General features: G+C 35.4%; 2 protein-coding genes across 2 annotated transcripts; one reads left to right on the top strand and one right to left on the bottom strand.

Moving 5' to 3' along the window:
• Positions 1 to 1,907: 1,907 nt before the first annotated feature.
• LOC123314087 lies at positions 1,908 to 15,028 on the top strand. Its single transcript, XM_044899201.1, has 3 exons — positions 1,908 to 2,277; positions 2,341 to 2,687; positions 14,996 to 15,028. The coding sequence occupies exons 1-3, from the start codon at positions 1,908 to 1,910 to the stop codon at positions 15,026 to 15,028; spliced, it is 750 nt and encodes a 249-aa protein (XP_044755136.1).
• Positions 14,675 to 21,443, bottom strand: LOC123313654 (ADP-ribosylation factor-binding protein GGA3). Its single transcript, XM_044898621.1, has 8 exons — positions 21,305 to 21,443; positions 21,095 to 21,242; positions 20,472 to 21,037; positions 20,007 to 20,226; positions 19,664 to 19,951; positions 19,492 to 19,606; positions 17,215 to 17,746; positions 14,675 to 15,408 (listed from the first exon to the last, which is right to left on the bottom strand). The coding sequence occupies exons 2-8, from the start codon at positions 21,132 to 21,134 to the stop codon at positions 15,205 to 15,207; spliced, it is 1,965 nt and encodes a 654-aa protein (XP_044754556.1). The 5' UTR covers positions 21,135 to 21,242; positions 21,305 to 21,443; the 3' UTR covers positions 14,675 to 15,204.
• Between the last annotated feature and the right edge of the window lie 329 nt (positions 21,444 to 21,772).

Below are 21,772 nucleotides of genomic sequence, written 5' to 3'. Positions count from 1 at the left end.
AATTTGGAAAGTCTGCGATGGTATAGATATATCTAACTTTCGAGGATAACCAATCCAAAGTGCAATTCAATCCAAAATGTTTTGAACATTTGAAGAGAGTTTTTGACTGGCATGTAATGAATTGATATGAAAATAAATGTAACCCTTATCTGCGGCATTTTCTTGCGATGAAAAATGCTCCTTACAGCATAGCTGTCTAAGGGATATTTCAGGAAATATGACAGGTACATAGGTGAAATACGAATTTAGGCAATACATGAAATTACATGACCTTTACTTCTAGGCGAATTTATAGAAGTATCACGATCATTTCAATTTGGACTAGTATCGACAGTATCGTAATGAATGATAACATAGTAGGTCGTAAAGAATTTGCGAGTTTTTTTTTTCAGACAAGTTCCCGAATCTTTCCGTAACTGGAGTTTGTTTTTAGTTTTCTTCGTCAGGAGGGTTTACATTACATGGTTATTAATTCTTCAATATTAATTATTGTTGTTGATTATTAGTTAATATTTGTTTTAGGTTTCATGTTTCGTAGTGAGGTTTGTTGATTTTCTGCTCATTATCTTTTTTGAATTATTCTAATTACATCCTGACTAAAGTTTCACTCTGCAATATTGCACGAGCGAAGCCGCGGGTTTAAACTGGTAGGAAATAATTGAAGAAGTAATTCTATCTTATACATATCGTTGACAATATGGAAGGAAAGAAGAAACTGAGATGCAAATCATTCCATAGGTAATAGTAATATATGTGATGCATATTCAATAATTTCGAACATAAACATCAAGCTCTTTGAAAATTATGGATAATTCGATAAATCTGGCAACGAATTGCCAAATAAAGCAGGAACGGCACACATAATATGTTCTACCACGTGAATTTATGTTTGTATATTATTGCGATAATTTTATTGCAATCACTGCTTTGAAGTTATAGCCAATGAATGGATAATTTTACGTTTGTTTATAATGCACTAATTTTTACGCCTTCATGCTTATAACAATAACTCTTAATTGGCAGCGAATTAAATAACTGTTTTTTGTTCTTGCCAAACCATGAAGTATTAGATAAAGTAGGCAATTTTGAATCCGGATAATGCGAAATTGGTTGCTATTCCATGGCATGTTGCGCCATTTCACATTCTGATTATTTCGCTGAGTGGCAAAAGAGCTGGTTATGATTTCGTTTTGAAGATCACGCAACAGGTGGTTCATATGAAATGGGCTATTTGGCTGCATCGTTTCGATGAATCGAGTTTACATTCATTCAATAGGCGTCATGCTCAAATAATTTCGCAGTAATTATCTAATGAAAAGAGTCAAGAGAATGAATGTCATTTATTTATCATTTCCAATGGTAAACTTTCGGAACCGTGAAAAAATAGGTATTACACCCTTCAGGCACCTCACAGTTTATGTGTTCTGTTGAAGATGCTGCTTTGTCAAAAAGAAGTCCGTTGTTACATAAACAAAATATGTATATGTAACATCAATCTAAGGATATAATTGTATCGTAGACGACTTTGAAAAAATACACAAACGGCATCACTTAATCCAACCATCAAAACATTTTTAACAAGCTTTAAAGGAATCGCGAATCGAATTATACAAAGACGTAGAAGAGCCCAGCTATGCAGCAAATGAAATGGGAAACCTAAAAATTGACTGAGTTTGACTAGTTATAACTTGGACATTACTTTGATGATGTTGGATTCACAGGAGATATAAAGCCTTATCCTTTGCCTAAATGCCACTGCCACAAGGTAATGTGGTTTTTAATCTCTTCGTGTTGTACAGGGTGTGCATGTAAGGCAGCTAACGGAGCTAGGCTTCGAATGTGTAGGCTATGCTGATGACAAAGTCCTGATAATTAGAGGAAAATTTGAAGGCATTCTCTGCGACCTAATGCAGAAGGGCCTTAGAATTATTGAGCAGTGGTGCTTGTCTGTGGGGCTGAACGTTAACCCAACCAAGACCACAGTAGTTCCGTTCACGCGGAAGAGGAACCTTCCAGCCATGAAGACGTTAACATTAAACGGTAATATCTTGGAGTGGGGGTCTGAAGTCAAATACCTAGGAATAACCCTGGACAGCAAACTTCTGTGGAATAAGCATGTTGATAATGCTACTGGCAAAGCTACAAGGGCTCTGATGGCGTGCAGACGTCTATGCGGCAGGAATTGGGGTTGTAACCCAAAAATACTGCGATGGATGTACGTCATGATTGTAAGACCTATAATCACATATGGGGCAGTAGCCTGGTTTGCTAAGGCAGGTTAGGTAAGTACGAGGAGAATGCTCGACAGAGTACAAAGGCTTGCCTGTGTGTGCATCACAGGAGCCATGAGGACGCTTGAGATCATCACAGACCTCACACCTCTACATCTAGTGATTGATAGGGTAGCTCATGAGGCCATCCTCAGATTATCTAAGGAAGGAACAGGTAACGAGAGAATCAAGAGTCAGAGAGTTTGGTCCTCCCTGAACGACTACATCTCATCTGCAAACCTTCCTAGTGACTTAATGATCAAGAAAGTAAGCATTGAGAAAAATTTCAGTACAATGCTAAGTAAAAGAAGAGATTGGGAACGGGAGTACACCGCCTACAATCTTAAAGAAAATACATTAAAATGGTATACAGATGGTTCTAAAACCGCTACAGGAGCTGGCGCTGGGATTTATGGGGCAAGTACCAAGTGTGCACTATCGTTAGGCTCCTGTACAAGCGTCCTTCAAACGGAAATACTGGCAATCGAAAGATGCCAAGATGTAAATCTAGAAAGAAACTATCAGAAGTGTGATATAGCTATTCATACAGATAGTCAAGCTGCCGTAAAGGCACTGAGCTCCTATGTCATCGATTCAAAGCTGATTTGGGAGTGCCGGAATAAACTCAATGATGTAGGCAAGAAGAATAAGGTCTCTTTAATCTGGGTTCCCGGTCACTCGGGAATCGTAGGAAACGAGAAGGCCAATAAACTTGCCAGAGAGAGCGCACAAACGCCACTCACTGGCCCAGAACCCTTCTGTGGTATAGGAAAATGCACCTACAAGAAGGAGTTCATGGAGAATGAGAAAGCCGAAAGGGAAAAACTCTGGCGGAATCTCCCAGGAATGGATCACTCCAAAAAGTTCCTTCGGAACTTTGAAACTGCTAGATCCAAGAAATATCTGGATCTCAGTAAGAACCAACTACACCTACTCACTGGCTTTCTCACAGGACATTGTCGCCTAAAGAAGCATCTGTTGAGAATGGGTTTGTCGGACACTGACGAGTGTAGATTCTGTGGGGAGGAGGAGGAAACTCCTATTCACCTGGTTACGGAATGCTTTGCCATTGCAAGCCAAAGGAAAGAGTGCTTTGGACGAGAAACTTGTAGGAGTGGGGAATTATCCTCGTTGAAGCCGTCCCAGATATTGGATTTCATCAGATCTCTGGATCTGGAAGGCGAGCTGTAAAGGGCGCGATGAAAACAGCTCTGTTAGGGGGCACAATAGACCTTAAGGTCGCAGTGAACTGTAACCCCTTCTCACTATACTATACTATACTATAAGGCAGCTAAAAATTTTCATTTGTTGGCGAATTATTTGGCAATAGTAGAGAGTTTAACAGAGTTTTTTTTTTCATGCTGGGTGGATTGTTAGGTCGCCACTTTTCGAATAGAGTGCGATGCTAGGCTATAACTCCTACATTTCTTCGCCGATGTTGGATTTTTCGCCAGTGATGTGAAGCACCATCCTTAATCTTCAACTGGTGCAGGTTATTTTTTTAGCTCTCCATATTTTACATGAAGAAGCAAAAATTTGCAGTCCTTTGGCTTCAACCCTTCGATAAGTTTGGAGTTTTTCCTGAAGAAACGTCTGCCAGAAACTCATAGATGAAATCTTATAGAAATGAAGAGAGAATGCTTTTTTCACTGAATTTAAATGCCCATGAATGAAACCCATTTCATTTGTAGCTTCTTTCAAAGTGTAACGCCCAACAAGACGATAAAAATTTTCAAATAAAATACTTTTTGTCGATATTTTTTTATCACATACTTAGCTCTTATGCAGCTTTTGATTTCATTTTCATTCAGTTCTCCTTGAGGCAGTTTACACTCAATCCCTGCTATTGTTTTCCAAAACAAGACGAATTTCCCGAGAAAAACGAAATTTCATAAATTAGTATAATTGTCACAGCAACGAAATGCATCGAGAAAGTGACGAAAACATCCCGAAGTTATGACCTAACAATCAACCCAACAGAAAAAAAAACTTTGTAAGACCCTCACTGTTTTTGAATTCTCAACCAAAACATGTGAATCAAAGATTATAGACTTATATAGATTATATACTCTATAATCTTTGATGTGAATATTCCGCTTCTTTATACCCTGGGCCAGTTGCGCATAGACTCAGAATTGTGCTTTCCATCACTGGCGAAAAATCCACCATCGGCGAAGAAAGCTATAGCTAGAATTTCAGGAAAAAGGGGTGCTTGCATAAAATAGCGATATTTCCATAGCAACGTATGCTATCCGAAAAGTGGCAAAGATGTCCCGAGGAGTTGACCGAACAGTCCACCCAACATCAAAAAAACTTTGTAAAGACCTCTAAAATATTCCCAAATTCTTCGTCAAAAAGCGCAAAACTTGTCTGAAAGACATAAAGTTATCAAACGAAGTGCAAAAAAATATTCGGATATAAATGACAATTTGTGGGTCAAGCAGCAAGCAGCGGCAACTTTTGTTTATAAAATTTGTGAACTTCCTCAACTTTTGTGAAGCAGTTTATTCGTTATTGTCAATAAAGTATCAGAACTATTCAGTTTTTCAATTTTTCTATAATTTTCTAATGAATTAACACTAGTATATCCATCATATCATAATTATCACAAAGTCTCGAATAGGTTTGATGAAAGCTGTATTATTAACTCATACCAATGGTACATTTTCTCCATTCCATAATATCAGCTGAATGAATGATTCCGGTGGGCATTTACCATTGAAAATGAGCATGTAGGAATATCTGAATTTACTACTCATAGATACTATACATAAGTTCATGAAGAACTCTGATACAGACACCGAAAGGTCAAATTCATTTACTTTACATTCATTTACGTTATTTAAATATTATTTGTCAGACAACATTGTTTCAAGAAATAAGTGCTTTGACAGAAGCATTTTTTAACAATCTTAGCGTTTTTCGGAAAACTCATTCCGAAATATTAGACTGGACGGACTTTTTTTAGGCACGAAAACACTTGTGAGGATAATCTATTCAGAATTATGAATCTATAGAGGCTAGAGAAAATCAATTAATACGATTTGTAAATTGAACACAACGTTAAAAATAATAGCTTAACAGATTATGCGTCTTTCAAAAAATAATGATTGACGGAATGAAATGAAAATAACAATTATATTTTAAATACAAGTGAAAAATTACGTGGAGATTCGAGACTGTCGTAATATAATTGTAAATGCTCGAAATAATGGTAGGACAGTGTAATAACCTGTGAACGAATAACTCTGTGTTAGTTTCTGGATTCAGAATAATAAAAAATACAAAGAATTCGTAAGCATCCGGCCTAGGAGGCCCTGGACAGGCTTTACGCAGGAAATCTTAAACTATTAAGATCACCCAAGCATGAAACATTATTTCTGTTTTGATATTACGTGAACAGTTCATAGAAAGAATTCAAATCTCCATTTCCTCGACTTGAGTGAGCTTCGACATACCTATATTTCTAAATCTCGCATTTCTTGGGAATATTATCTAAATACCGATTGTTTTGATTGATTATTTTCAATAAGATGCCTTCGTTTGAATGGAAAGAATTATTATACATTAGGAATATAGGAATTGGGATTAGTTTTTTACAGATTGTCCACTGAAGATGCGACAAAAATGCAATGATTTCTTATCCAAAACCAACATTAATATTTCATGCGGAAACTAAAGTCAAATACATAGTACATTTTAATATATGGGGTGCCGAAAAGGAGAACTATTCTCATGTTTTCATTGATGTAATTGAAAGGGCCAGAGCTATTTCGTTGAAATTTTCCATATTTTAATATTTCTTCATAGTCTGAATTGATTTGGCTGATATTTGATGAAAATCCATAATTGAACTAAAAACAGAATTATATGGTTTTCATTCACATGAAACTTCAACTAATGGAAGCCTATTGACAGAAATTGAATTTTTAATTTTTTCATTCATTGTCACCATTGTTACCAGAAATCCTGTTTTTTGCAAATTGTCCCAATTTAGTGTTTTTGTATACCAATTATACAAAAAATTTACTGGCTCGAAATGAAACAACAAAGAGCATTAAATACACAAAAATTGTTTTGAAAAATCTCTTGTTCTTCATTAGTTTCATTTTATCTAATAAGTTATAGGAACCCTCAGTATTATTTGTTAGGATTTGCATAGTTTTTATATACATTCTCGTACATATTTATGTTTCCCATGAAGTAGTTGATTAATTCCAGGTTTCATGAAGCTTGATCGGGGAATCAACTCTTGATTGAAGAATAAACCTCAATTTGTTTCCAATCGTCGATAATTTAGTCATGTTCCTTCGGAATATCATTCTCGCATCAAATTATGATCTATGTAGGTCCACTGAATGATTTTCAATTGTTATTTTTTCAATATAATCATAAATTAACAGGTGATTTTTTTTGGGAATCGAGTTACTGCCAAATCGTGGATGGTACGGTACAATCAAAGTTTTGTGAAACCCGGAGTAAATGTTTGATGGATTGACTCGCTCTGAATGTGCAATCAGGAGCAGGTTGAGGAATGCTCGTCTGATATTATTCAATTATTTTTCAATTGTGACTCAGAATGGTGGAAGTTATGAAATATCTGGTCGATTTTTGAAATAAAAGGATGATTCTAATTTCGTTTGTGTATTGTGCATTCAAAAAACTCTGAGGGATTTACTGATGGACAATGTTTTCAAAACACACGAAATTAATAAGGATTGAAATGAAAAGTTTCATTTCTATGAACTGGCCGAAGAAAATTATGGACCAACTAAACAAGCTATTTCCAGTTCATCTACAAGATGTAAAATAAGGCCCGTAATGAATAATGGAGAGGTTGAAACGCGTGTTTTGAGATAATTATTTTGATCTTTACGTTCCCGTGCAGGTCAGGTATTGAAAAGATGAAATTTTCATTACCCGAAGGTTGCTGAGGGTGAACAGAAGTTCGTATTTATGGAACTATTGATTTTTTGGGTGGACTCTCTTCACTATGAAAAAAAAACTGGGCGTTGGTTGGTCTTAGGAGCGTCGTGTGGATGCAGTTCGGCGGACTGGCGTCGCAGGCGTCTAGTGCCGTCTCCATGGCTACCCTTGATTGATAGGACAGTTCTTTCTCACGAACAAACACTTGTCAAATTTACACATTCGGTCACGTGATCGGCAGGCTAGGGGGAAAATGTAGGTTTGCGGACGTCCCGCAGTGGCGTCTAAGGATATAAATCTCGTTCTTTGAGCCTGAGGAATTATTCTAATTCAAAAATAGTAGTATTTATTAGTTTTTTTCACGGGTTTTTGTTACAGTGATGCATACATAAGAGACAAATTTCATATGATGAATGAAAGAATTCATATCACAAATTACAAATACATATTCCCTATAATCTCTGTGAATTTTGATTTAGCATTTGGATTCAACTTTTCGGATATCTTTTCAATCAGTAATTAAAACCCAGTTTGATCTCCAAATTTGAAAAAATCAGAACGATCACCTAATGAGATTATAATTGGGCGGAACTAATAATTGATGCAGAAGACATGGTCAGTAGAAAATTAAAGCAAATTTTTTTTTTGGAAACCAAACAATTTCGATTCATTTTTTCGAAAAAATAATCTTTCATAAAAAAGAGAGCTAGAGGAGAATTCAATCCTCAAGCCTTCATTAAATTTTTATTGTTTATGTTTAGGGGGTGTATTTTTTTCGTAGAATCGAATTGACCACACCCTGTCAGATGTTGAATTCTCAGACAAATTGTAATGGAAAATGCTTGCAAGGCTCTGATGTGTTCCCAGTGAAGAACCATCTTCAATTCTTCAAAAAGAGCATTCACTGGGTATATAACCTTTTTTCTGAACACCAATTACGTAACTGACTTCCACCTAATTCTTTGAAATGAATTTTAAACTGAATTTCCTGAGAATCTGCCTCCAGCTGGCATTATTTCCTTTAGCTAGAACTAGCACAAGCCTGATATTCTCCTCTGATGTTCTAACGAATTCTCGCTATCAATCAGTCACACTTCTCTCTTTCGGATAAAATCCAAGAGCTCCACTGAACTGCCCTAAATCCTGAAAGTAAAAATATCCCTAAGGAGTACAACTAAAATTCAAAAGATGGTTGTACTCTGTTCCTACCCTGGGTGCTCTACCTTGACGCTAATGCGGAACTACTTTAACAGGAGTTCAGACAACATACTCAAAGATCGCTTTCTAGTTTCTACTTACACCATAGACTTAGAGACATAGACTGAGCAATGCCAGCATGAAATCGTCGGGCCATTACCTGTCTCTTTTGTGTTCACATAAGAGTGAGTACGGTCAGTACGGACCAATCAAAATTCTAGGAAAAGACAACTGCAAGCCCGATGTTCAGTTTCTCTCTGTCACTTCGTTTGACCATATTTCATGCATAGATAAAAGGGGAAGGCACAGTCCATGTCTCTATGTCTATGACTTAAAGCGGCCTACAGACGAGCAACCTAGTTGACAACTTTGTGCCTAGCGCCAACATTGAGTGGCGACATATAGTCCAGTACGTGGAGGTTTTTTGAATGCAAAAGGTGGGGTAGTAGCGGTTTTTTTGTATGTTGTTGAGCTCATGGTCTTGATGAAAAATCCAAAATTTCGACTTCGAGGCGCATGCGCTCGAGCCGCCATTTTCAGTTTCAGGTATAAAAATTTGGTTTTTTGATAATAACTTGAAAACGATGGCTTTCACGACAAAACTTAATCTATACAAAGTTGAAGAGAACAAAATTCCCTACATTTTTTCTAGAGAAATTTCTTTTGTAGCACACATATGTTAGAAGTTACAGCTCCGTGAAGTAGCACTATTTGAAAAAAAAAGCGGAAACGTCATTTCGGTTGAGTTTCATTTTCTCATTCTTATTATATGTATATCATTATATTTTCACATTATTATAAAAAAAATAGAAGGCACTTGAATATTTTCATTTGATTTCTACTACTTTTTAGTACGATGGTCCTGGTTGGTTATTGTCGGTGTCCTGGTCGTAGTTTTGGTCCGTAGCCTAAAATATATCGTCATCCTCGTCCTCGCTTTCAATGCGGATTTCCGGCATATTTCTGCAAGATTCATCGTTGCAGAATCCACATACAACCCAATATTTAAGTCCAGCCTTTTTACAGCTGCATGCCCCACCACTGCCCTTTTCGCAGCTACAAGATACCAATTTTAATGAAAAATCGGGAGCTAGTTTTTCCGCCATTGTTATGGGAGTGAGCCCCTAAGTGCTTTGCTTCCAACCCCAGTCTTCAGGGTTTTTCTCGATACCACTACATCTATGTACTTGGTGGTACGTCCTAAAGGCGCGGAATTGCGCGGCGTATTTTGTAGGTAGCAAAGACGCAAGATTGAATTTATTTTTCACCGTAGATTTGACGAAGCGTTGAAAACGAATCTCTCCGAAACTCTCTTTATCCATGTTTCCACCATATAAAGCTACAAGAAAGCGTACTCCAGCTTCGGCTGGATGAACATTTTTATTATCAGAGCGTACAAAATTTAGTTTTTCTCTGATTGAATAGGGATGACGTAGTGTCACAACCACTGAAGACACGCAAGAAGAGAATGTGCTTGGATGGTCATTTCAAAGAGTTACCTAACTCTATGATCTTTGGGTCATCTATGACCCTTCTCTCAAAACATACTAGACAGCAGCTGTGCTCTCGCTACCGACCTATCCTATCCGTTAAGGTTTAGGGCAACCTATTAATATAAAATCACAGTGTTTTTCGAAATGATTTCAATATAATTAGCATCTTTACAATTCACGGAGCTCTAACTCCTTACATACCTATGTGTGCTACAAAACAAAATTTTGTACAAAAAATGTCAAAAATTTTGTCCTCTTTAACTATGTATAGACTATGTTTTGTCTTGAAAGCCACCGTTTTTGAGTTATTTTCCAAAAACCAAATTTTCAAAAAAAACCCAAGATGGCGGCTCGAGCTCATACGCCTCGAGATCGAAAATTTTTCATTAGGGTCCCAAGCCTAACAATATACCAATAAATCGCTATTACCCCACCTTTTGCATTCAAACACTTCTTTTTGATCTCCACGTAGTGGACTAATATAGTAAAGTCGATAAGTTTCAGGTTTCTGAGTTCTTTACAATCAAAGTAGTTGCTATGGAAATGTAATTTCCACAAACACATCTTCTTTTAACATCTCTTCTAAAACGTTATTCAAAAAGAACAGCCTGCTATATTGACAGTTGACATATCCAGAAATATGACCTCATCAGAAAAAAACTTATTCAAGTTATCAATTAATTATTTGAGAAACCACTGACAGAAGGCATCTCAAAAGGGCAATCTACATCTTAAGTCTTCTTATACCACGTCAATCTATGTGGAAACAAATTTATTTCCAAATCGTATGGCATGTGGTAGCGGGGACTAAAATCTGTTGAGATAAAACCCGAACAAAGGTTCGGGGAGCTTCTATGATCACATTGAGGTTTTCTTCTTTAGTCGACCACTTCCTTTTTCTCTTTCAACCCTATTCCACGGAAAACGCTTACACATCGCCTAACAGTGCTTTGGGAAGATTGGTACACTCTACATAGCAATATTGGGATACTCGATGACGAAGGCTCTAAAATATTCATCAACAAAATATTTCCATTTGCCTACTATTTTCTCCTCAATTCTGAAATAGGTAAAAGCCATCTATGTAATTTATCCTTATAATTTTAAAACGACAATATAGAATGCTGACAGTTTACCTCAATTACGGTATGGCAGAAGCTAAGTTCAGAAACAGAATATTGTCCCTCAAAATTCTATATTGAAGATTCTACTTGAACACGAATTTTTTTGAAAGCGCCTCATTCATGAAATGTATCAATGACTAAAAGCATGCCTCGATAAGTTTTCAAAATGCGTTCATCTTGAAAGATTTGACCCTCTCCTTGTTCATTGTGTTCAGTTCACCAAAGTAAATTTTCATCGCTCAGGAATAATTAATTTTTGAATGTTATCGGAGCCCACATTACGCAGAGCCTTAGGTACTGCATTTTGCTAATACATAAAAATGTATGTCAGAGTGGGATTTCGGTGCTCCTTCTCTGGCTTATTATATTTGGTCACTGAGACCAATATTTAATTATTAGAATAAACTAGTAAGCCCATGGATTCGCCTTTTCGGGCTGATTCGCCTTTTAGGAGAAATACGAATTGGCCGTAGCTCGGGCCTGCGGCCCTCGTAGTTCACTTCGAACGTGGCTCGGGACTGCGGCCCTCGCTAATGCGAAATGGTTTCCATAAATAATTTTAAATTCGATTTTGGAGTTTTAGGAAACTTGCCAATTCTTTCATAGCCATTTTATGAGTTTTTCCCTCTCTTTTCTGGGCCAATCTATTTTTTCGGCTTCTTGACACAGCATTCCTATAGTTTTGATTACGGTCCTAGCAGAAGCTTTTTCAATACGTACGTGTGATAGGTCCACTGGTGAAAATCATCTCTTTAAAATTTCGCATCATGAACTGAGTGTTTTTTTGGGTTATGTGTACGTAGTTCGAGTCGCAAACGCTATAGTACAGAACACGGAACCATTGTATAATGAAGGTTTTTCTTGTACAATATGACAGAGCCTAACAATTCCATATCTTACAAGTAGACTACGGTCCTAACAACTATTTTTCTCTGTAATCTAAGCATATAAATTTTCTCTATATTTATCATGATGAACTAAGAGCCCTCTATAATCTTCGATGGAATTGTGTCCCATCTTATGCAGGACTCCCTGTATAATGAAAATTTTTAAAATTTTAAATAACAACCGTACGTGACATCTTCGTTTCATTTTATGATCTCAACCATTTTGAAACCATCAGATGTATATCCTGACCCAATTTTCGTTTGAATTCCATTTAAATCGAATTCAAACGAAAATCGGGTCATGATAGAAAGAAAACGTCTCAGTACTCTCAGTTGCGGGACAGAACACATCGCTAAAGCCTCGTCACAACCTCATGAACTCCAAGATGAAGATGAACCAACAATCAACCAATAAAACCGGTCTCCTGGGTGAGCATTTGTCATTTTTGTATCGCATAAATATTACTTCTTAAAATCGGCTCTAGTCCACATATGCTTCATAACAGTACATTGTGGGACATCTATGGTAAGAGTGAAGAACTGATCTTGCTGTTCTAAAAGCTTGGTAGAGAATTCTTCCACATTGAGGGATCGTGAATATTCTGATTCTACAGTTACCTATACAGGGTGAGTCTTACCCTTGTTTATATAACCCCCTATATTGTCTATAAACAAGGGTCTTACTCATACAAATATTTTAACAGTAGATTCTTGAGGTAAAAACACTTTTTCCTTCACTATTTTATCGGAATCGACTCTCTGTTTAATAGATACAGGCTGATGTGCTGAAGAAAAACCATAAAAATAGTTATTTTCCTATCAAGTGCGGGCAAGACACTTTCCGCAAGGAACAATATTTTTTTACAAGCGCTTAAAATATATAAATGTATCCATTTCACGGAACAGATCATATCTCATTTGATTAATTCATATACAGGGTGTCCCAAAACTAGTGAATCAAACGTCACACCACGATAGAGTAGACCAAATACTATTGAATGACCCCAATATTAGTTTAGCGAAAATGTACCGTTTCCAAAATAATCAGAATTTTATGAAAAAACCTAAAGTTGCCGATTTTCGAACTATTTTTTTCAATCACAGGGCCAGTTAGTGATAAAGGATAGCGATTTTAAATCATATTAATCCTAGATTATTGTTTCATCACACCTAATTAAAATTATTCCAAGTAGTTAATCCGAAACCCAAGTAAATGTAAATTGAAACGATTGTTTCTTCTACATTATTTTTATTACTCAGAATAAACCCCCTCTATAGGGGTGAAATATAGGTGAAAAACGCTGTCCTTAATCACAATAAATTGGCCCTGTGATTAGAAAAATAGACCGAAAATCGCCAATTTCAGGTTAGGTTTTTTGGAAACGGTACATTTTCGCTCAACTAATGTTAGTGTCATTCGATAGTATTTGATCTACTCTACCGTTGTGTGACGTTTGATTTGCTAGTTTTGGGACACTCTGTATAATGACAGACGTAATTCTGCATGTCGTTACTATGGGTTTCTCATCGTTGACGTTCTGTGCATATGTGCAACATGATAGAATTTAATTTACTCTATAATATTTGCGTGCAGGAAAAACCCCTGCTAATCCATTTGCATGCGGGAAAGAAATAGCAAGCGTTTTTCCTGCACCTTTTGGGAAAGTGACCCTTTGCAACTTGGAATGCGTGCGGGAAAAAGGTTGAACGAGCACGCTTGCAGAAAAAAATATTTTTAGTTCTATCTCACAAACGGTTTTATCGAATGAAATGAATTTCATTTTTCGAACTCAAGAAATCACCCACGTCTTCCACTTTTTTCATTATGACCATCACGTACCAAAAAAATATCGAACCCAACTCTAGAGAATAAATTTGGAAGGTATCTAATGAACGATTTGTAAAATAAAAGTATTCTTCATATGTTCTCGTATGAATACGCCGTTTTCTAGTAATTTGATGTTCAAAAATTAAAAAGTACCTGTGAAATTTGAAAAACTACTTTGGCTGAATACAAATCTGCTTAAAAGATTCACAAATGTGTGTAGTGTCACAGATTTAGCTAGTTATTCTGAAAGTAATTACCTTCCAGGGGTGGGACAGCTCATTATGAAAACTTATAATGGCTATATCTTTTTATTAGGGTCGAATTGGAAAAAAAAATTCTAGATTTTGAGTTAAAAACAAAAATTTTAATTTTGACGATATCAAATTTTTGTCTTTGAAGTCGCAGATCTGAAACTTGAACCTTCTTGGGCACTTTTATACGTGGAATCTTCTGACAGATTTTATTCCAATTCAAATATTAAAAATTCAATAAAAGTTTGCATTTAAAACAACGAAAGTTCGCTTAATGAATCGAAATGACAAAATATTTTTTGAGCTTGTTAGTGTATTCTACGTAAAAAAGTGTCTTTACAGGGTTGAAGTTTCAGATCTGTTACTTCGAGGACACAAAAGTAATGAAAACTTTTCGAAATCGTCAAAATCTCATTTTTTGCTGATAACTCAAAAACGAAGAAACTTAGGAGGCTACGGTTTTTATCATTCTTTGTTTCTCTGAAAAAGAGCTAGAAAATGTGACATCCATTTTTTTCCAGCTGCTACAGTTCTCGAGATCCCCCCAGTAGACAACGAATTTTGCCCAACCTGTAATAACTTTTTTTCGTTGTGTCCTTACGGAATAGCAAAAACTATTTTTATGTTTTTCGACTGGCTAGAAACCGGTATAAGGACAATTAGGGCATGATTTATTGTTCAGAATAGAAACATCTTAATGTACTTTTATAAATATAATTAAAATTTTATAATTGCAATCAAATATAATATATGTGTAATGTAAAAATAAGGAAATGCAATCAAAGATATAAGCTCAAGGACTAGACTCAGTTCAAAAATATACCATACCTTACAAATTTCACTAACTCAATATTCAGTTTTATTTTCCCTACATTTCGATATTAAGTATCACATTTCAATTGAAAGTTTCTAGCATTGGCAACAAACCAAATGATAAATCAGTGCTTTAAATATAATTCAATTTCATTTGGATACTTGACTAGTAAAAACGAAAAAACAAGTGATAAGTTTATTTTCAGATCAAAGATAAGGATGGTAGTAAAAACCTCTAACAAAACAATAAATCATAACAATAATAAATATAAAAACAAAAACTCATAAATGACAGATCAAATTATTATGGAAAAATCTGCATCACAATATTCATAAGTGGAATTTCAAAGCTCTTTTTCATTTGAACTTAAAATTAAATAAACTTTAACATTCAAAATTCGAATTTTCCATTTCATTAATCAACCCATAAGTTTGTGATTTCCCCCATTTCAGTTATAGTTTCATCATCCATTGAGTAACTCAATACAAATTTAACATTTAATTCCTTGCCCTCAGGATTGGCAATCAGCATTATTTGTGTGATAGCTGAAGGAGGTAAAAAAGGATTCAAAGATGGAAGATCAGTCCCTGAAGGAGTTTGTAATTTCAATTTACAGTTCTGGAAAGTAAGGACATAGATTATTTTCATTATTCACCAGGAATATCATCGCGCGCAGTAAAAATGCGAACTGGAAATTTTTTTTTTCAAATATGTAATTTTATTTAGCAAATAACAGAATAGTAAGTGCTCTCATTTTATTTTACGCTTCTGAATCTTATGAAATATTTTTATATCCAGTCAACAAAAAAATTTTTTTCACACTCAGAAGGTATATTTTAAAATTTTCTCAATTTCTGGGAATAGTAACCAGAAGCTTTAATTATTTTGAGACAAATTCCCTATTAGCTTGATAGCTAAGCGCCACCAGTAGTCATAGGAAGGATTCCAGTTAAACTACTCAATATACCTATTCACATAAGCTAGTTGCTCTGAAAACATGCCCAAGGGCTTCCAGTCATCAGTTCGGGTGACCCAGGAAAGCACTACCCTCAATGGGGATTTCTCCTCAATTTGGGTTATCACAGCATGTGCAAGTGTAAACTGAATAATTATGAGTTTCATTCAGAGTTTTTCAAATACACCGCGGAAACTATTCAAAATCATTCTTCAAATATGAGGTTTTAAGATTTGAATCGCTTCGTTTCTAGTTAACGATTTGGCAACAGCGCCTACTAGATATTAAAAAGAACAATGGCTTGTTTAAAAAAAGCCAGCTGTTTATTTACAGCCATCATAAGGCGCGTACTCACTGGCGAGCCTCAACAGCAACAGGCCATAAAAATCCCATAAAATTTTACGAACTTCCTAGTTTGTCGCAGATTTCATGGACAGCCATCTTTGTCTATCTCATCAAGATAGTGTATTTGTTGTCCTTTATTATCAAGGCATATTTCAGTCGATGTTGCCAACTTGTGCAATAGAAACGAAACGCTTTAAATTTGAAATACCCATTTTTATTTTTCATTTTTAAGTACTTAAAATTATTTTTTTTGGGAAACGGTTGAAATGGTTATTTCAAAATGTGACGTTTCAAAGATATTTCATAAAAAATACATCATTTTCGTCAGAAGGAGTATCCCTATTTCAAGCAAAGATTAGATAAATCTTTGATTGCGAGCATCCAGCGTCATTGTTTCCTTCCCCACCCGAATTTCTGAGCCTTCACGCACTAACAGGGGCTCGAGTTTCAAATCTGAAGTAATTGGATCCCATAGGAAGATAAGAACATGACCCACTGGTAAATAGCATTGGAAGCAGTTCTTTTGAAATGTAAAGGAATATGTTCCCATTCTACAGGTCGAATATACAGCATCTGAAATTTCCATAGGAAGTGTCACTTTTTTTCCCATGAGATGGCATTCCTACACATTCGGGAATCGGGCGCCAACTGTGAAATCCCAAACTTTACATATTTGCTGACTTACTTACTGCCATTACTGAGTTCAATGCTTACTGATGTTAAAGTTAGGTTATGTGAAGATTCAGTGCGCTAAACCCCGGATTATCGGGAACTGACTGGAAAGCAGCTAATATGTTATTGATGGAAATCTGTGTGCCAGCTTGAAAATAGTTTATCATATATCTATTATATAATATAATAGATATATGTAGTTTATACGTTATACCTATAATTTTTTGTCAACTGCCGACTTAAGACATGTGATAATTTTCTCTTGGTCTAAACTTCAGCATAAGAATTAATTGACATAATGGAATGATTTCTTTTCCTATTGAAAGTTCATTGATTCTTTCAATTGAACTACTTTACAATGAAATTACATGATCTGAACCATCTCTTTTATAAGTGAGTTCGTACTATACAATAATTATAAAGAGCAGATATTATATTGAATAAAATCTTACCTTGGGAACAACAGCTTGTAGCAGATAATTACTGAGTGGCTGGTCGTTTTTATTAACCGTGGTCACAACAAAGACTTTCACATCATCTTTTGGCCGATCCTTAGCATGATGTAAAGTTACAAGTACTTGATTCTTCTCCAGAACAATTACTGGAGCAACAGAACTCGGCTTTATATCTTTCAATTCAATATGAATATCTTTAAGCTTAATATCTATTTTCAGTTTATCCAGATTGTTGCTAATCATCCCAGTGCTCTTTTCCAAATTGGTGTCTTCCAGCGAGGCTGGCTCCTTAATTTGTAACTTCTGATCAACAGCTACATCCACAAGACATCTTTCAGAATTATTAGCAGGTGGTAACTTTTCTTTTGCTTCTTCTGGTGCTTTATTTTTATGCATACTCTGAGGATTCATGAGGAGACTTAGATCAAAATTAAGGGAACATGTTTCTTTCACTGGTAAATCTGGAGAATGATGCTTGGAATCCTTCTTTTTCAGGAGAAGATTCATAGGTGTTTTATCCTGAGATTTACTGTAAGAAAAAATCTATCCAATGATAGAACTCACAGAAATTGAGGCTATTGCCTGTTTCTGCAAAAGCATAAAAACATCGAGAAAGTAGGAGTAATTTCATCATTTTCGGGAAAATACAAGATCAGCGTCGAAAAATGTTTCTCATTGATGCTTGGACACAAAGGTATGTTAATTGTAGAGCTGGGAAATCGACAAGGAAGACATTGCTGAAGGCTCTTCACTGAAAATCTCTCAGCCAGATTATCAGCTTCAGATTCAGAATAGTCATTGCAGATTCAGAATAGTCAGCACACCAAATGAATCTTTTACAAGAACAGAGACTTTGCCATCACAGGATACAGCGCTGGCATAAGGACTAATATTAGGAAGCAAGTTTATTATCCCTCAGATAGACGCAGACACTTCCAAGACCTGTAAATAGTTCTGACGCTGTCTCGGCGGGATGTAGTATAACTTGGCATGTGACAAGCTCCATTGGAAACAGAAGTATGAGCAAAGTTTCGGTTACGAAAATAATGGTTGTTGCATATGGACGATAGTGAGTAGTTCTTGGAATTTGGAGAGTAAAGACTCGTCTAGCTGAGCATGTTTCAAATACTTATCACTCTCTCGATTTAACATACAGTCAATAAAAATATTAGAATATCAGAAAAATTTTGAGGAAACGCTAGCTGCATGAAATGATTTCTAGAAAACAAGATCAAAAATCATTTAATAAAAAGGACATATATCGACAACCTAATATTATCCAATCAAAATATCAACGATGAAGCTTAATAAATGAAATTCCCCTCCTCTCTCATCTGTAAGATGCATCTGTTTATATATTTTTAATATATGACTCAGACCATTTCAAAACTTCAATGAACTCTGCAAATTTGTTCTTTGTCTCTGTTTGAATATGATTGATAGAATCTTTTATCAACAAAAAAGGAATTTTTCACCATTTACTTCATTTTGAATATCTAATAATCAAGACTGACATCTTCACCATTTACAACTCCTATTTTATTTATTATTATTATTAACGATTATTTTTACACGGCTCAATAATATGCTTTATCTATTTGTTTGTGATATATTGTGAAATATTGTATTTTTCTATGTGGAGCCCTGAAGATGATTGTAGAATAAAATCGAAACTAGACGGCCTTGTTTTAAGAAGTGATTATGTTCTATAAAGCTGACCTTTTCCTCAAGCAACTGAAGTATAATGAAGAGTCAAAGTGTTGATACAAGCTCACTCCATAAATTTAGTACATACTAATGAACCATCTCCAGACCAAATCTTTTTCACCCAACAGTAAAAGTTTACTTAAGCGCCCACCTCTGTCGCAAATTTTTTTTTCAGATGAAATGTTGAATGGAAAATCGATTGGGACATATCTCAACTTTGGGAGACTTTTAGTTTAGGAAATATGATATTTAGAATTTCTTATAAAAATAAGGAATATTCTGCAATATTATGGTTGATTCTATACAGGCTGTTCCTAAATAGGAGATAAAAATGAAAGGAGGAGATTTCTCGAGTAATTTTAAGAAAAAAAGTCTCATAGATATGGGATCGCAAAAGATTGGTTCAGGCTAAAACCAATCTCTAGAGATACAGAGTGTTGAAGTCAGGATTTCTCCAATTTTTTCTCTTATAGTATCTACACTTCGCAATATATTCAACTGAACTCTTTTAGAGTTCAATGTATAAAGAAAAGAAGAGCAGCACAGGATTTGTATTTCTAGGCCTACCTGTTATTCAGACTATCCCAACTTTCAGATGATAAATTTTCTTTTCTCAAATGCTCTTTCAAAATGTCCAAGTCATCTAGAGCTTTATATTTATTCTCACTAACTCCTTTTCTTTCTAGAACATAGGTGGGTATATGAATTTGATATGAATGTTATTGTGTAAGTAGCTTACCTGTTGTAAGTTGTATAGGTTTAAGTACATTTGCATCCGGAATGTTGGGAGTATCAAATAAGTCAGATAAAACATCTATGTTAGATTTGGCTGTCTCTATAGAATTAGTTGTGCAAGTTTCAGTAGAACAATTTTTTTCATTGGAGATTAAATCAAAGTTCAATAAGGACAAATCATTATCCGCAGTTTTCTCAGATGAAACATTACCTAAAGACTTTCCCCCAATTATTATTAATTTATACTTAGAAAATACCTGGGTTAATTCATCATTCACTTGTAAGATATCACCTGAGAAAAAATATGAATAACTTTCAAATAATAATTGGGCCTATTTTTATAATACCTAGAATATCATCGTTTTGAGAAGTTTCAGTTGCTAACTTTGCGAGATTGGGTTGCAACCTTTCACAACTCTGATAAAGTTCTTTGATGAGATCCATCTCATCTTCGGAAGTTGTCTCAGCTATATAGGAATCAAGCATTTCATTTAAGAGTCTGATATTATTTTGTGCAGCTTCTAACTCCACTGCCCTACGACTTTTTAGCTCTACTCTCTTTTCATCCTGGAAAAACGAATTCGTATCCTTATAATGATTATTATATTAATTTTTTTATACCAGGTGTCTCAGAACAATCAAACTATTTCGAGAGTCCAAGTAAGTCACAGAGAAGGAGATAGGAAGGAATAGCGCTAGCAGGATCTGTTCTTATGGTTTCAGTTCCCCCATGCCTGTTTGAAATAGTTGGTTCTTTCTGAGACACCCAGTATCAAACATTATTGAAATAGACTAATATATATTTCATTTACCTCTTTCACCATACTTTTTATGAGCCAATTAGCAGCTTGTATATCCTCGGGGTCTTTACTCTGTAGAAGCTTTTGCAACAACTTTGATTTTTCTGAATCATTGAAAATAGAATTAACTCTTTTCTTAGGTATGTTTTCAGCTCCCATAGCTATGTTCGGATTAGGAATTTCCTTAATAACACCCTGCTTCCTCAACATATCATAGGCTTCCTTAATTTTTGTTTCTTTAGGGAAGTCAATTGTCCATACATAAAGTAACTGCAATACTTTTTGTTTCACAACAATTGGAGTTTGACAACCAAGGTATTTTGGTGAAACTAATTTTATCATTTCATTCAGGAATCTAAATTTTCCTATTTCTGACTGAAAATGAGTGCCACATCTACTCATGCAGTTGTCAAGAACATTTAGAGTCTGCATTACTTCCTTTTCTACACCACAGTGCAATCTATTAGCTATAACTATGGAACCAATGTAAGCTCCATCTCTTTCCTTGTTGATTAGGGTGCAAAAAGCTTCTACTGCAGCTGTATCTATATTTTGATTTGAAGAACTGGTAGCCTTCACTGAAAACCGAGTATTAACCGAAGTATTGTATTAACTATATAAATGCAATTGCTTACAAAGAAGAGCTTCAAGACTTGTTCTTGTTACAAGATCCATATTATCTATAGTCTGAATGTTTCAAACCAATGTCTATCTACTCATTTTCATATAACTTATTTACAATTTACTCCGGTATATTCCCATTCCCATTCTGTCTAAATTATTCTATTATTCTGAAATTTGACACTGACAAATCGCTGGATAATCAGAATGAGGAAAATTCGTACTCATGACTGGTAGGCGATGAATATAAACAAATTGCTCAGAATGTAATTCGGCTTAACTTTCATGTAAATTATTTTTCTTTCCCATTTCCTCCGTAATCTGCTATCCCTATTAAATTAATTATCGACGTTTTATTTTTTTGTGACAATAGCAAAGAGTATCAACAAGAGGATTCACTCTATCATTTTGGCCGGTTGCGTTTCAATGCCCTTGAATGTTCCTTGGTTTAGTGGAGGGACGAAAACGAAAGCAGATGTTCGTTCTGTTCGCAGGTCCCAATCTGATTGGTCGCCCAGATTCTCGTTTGACTATAGTGAATCTGAGCGCAGTATTGCTGGCGCGTAGCGTCTCCCCACTTCAAGGTTGAAATTCCATGTATTCGATCTTCCCTTGTAAATCGGCGAAGTGAAACCTCTTGTTGTTACTCTTTGACAATAGTGACAGAACATCAAACGAGCTCGCCCTTTAAA

Source organism: Coccinella septempunctata, chromosome 5 (assembly GCF_907165205.1).
Source record: "Coccinella septempunctata chromosome 5, icCocSept1.1, whole genome shotgun sequence".
Taxonomy (NCBI): Eukaryota; Metazoa; Arthropoda; class Insecta; order Coleoptera; family Coccinellidae; genus Coccinella; species Coccinella septempunctata.
This window is presented reverse-complemented; position numbering and strand designations above follow the sequence as displayed.

Excerpts from the sequence above, each read along its gene's own strand:
- LOC123314087 (XM_044899201.1), top strand. The coding sequence starts at position 1,908 with ATGCAGAAGGGCCTTAGAATTATTGAGCAGTGGTGCTTGTCTGTGGGG. Across the intron at positions 2,278-2,340 it reads AGCCTGGTTTGCTAAGGCAG|GAGCCATGAGGACGCTTGAG; the intron begins GTTAGGTAAGTA and ends TGTGCATCACAG. Across the intron at positions 2,688-14,995 it reads CTGGCGCTGGGATTTATGGG|ATCAAAGATAAGGATGGTAG; the intron begins GCAAGTACCAAG and ends GTTTATTTTCAG.
- LOC123313654 (XM_044898621.1), bottom strand. The coding sequence starts at position 21,134 with ATGGATCTTGTAACAAGAACAAGTCTTGAAGCTCTTCTTT. Across the intron at positions 20,227-20,471 it reads TAAAAAGTATGGTGAAAGAG|GATGAAAAGAGAGTAGAGCT; the intron begins GTAAATGAAATA and ends TCGTTTTTCCAG. Across the intron at positions 19,607-19,663 it reads ACCTATACAACTTACAACAG|AAAGAAAAGGAGTTAGTGAG; the intron begins GTAAGCTACTTA and ends CCTATGTTCTAG.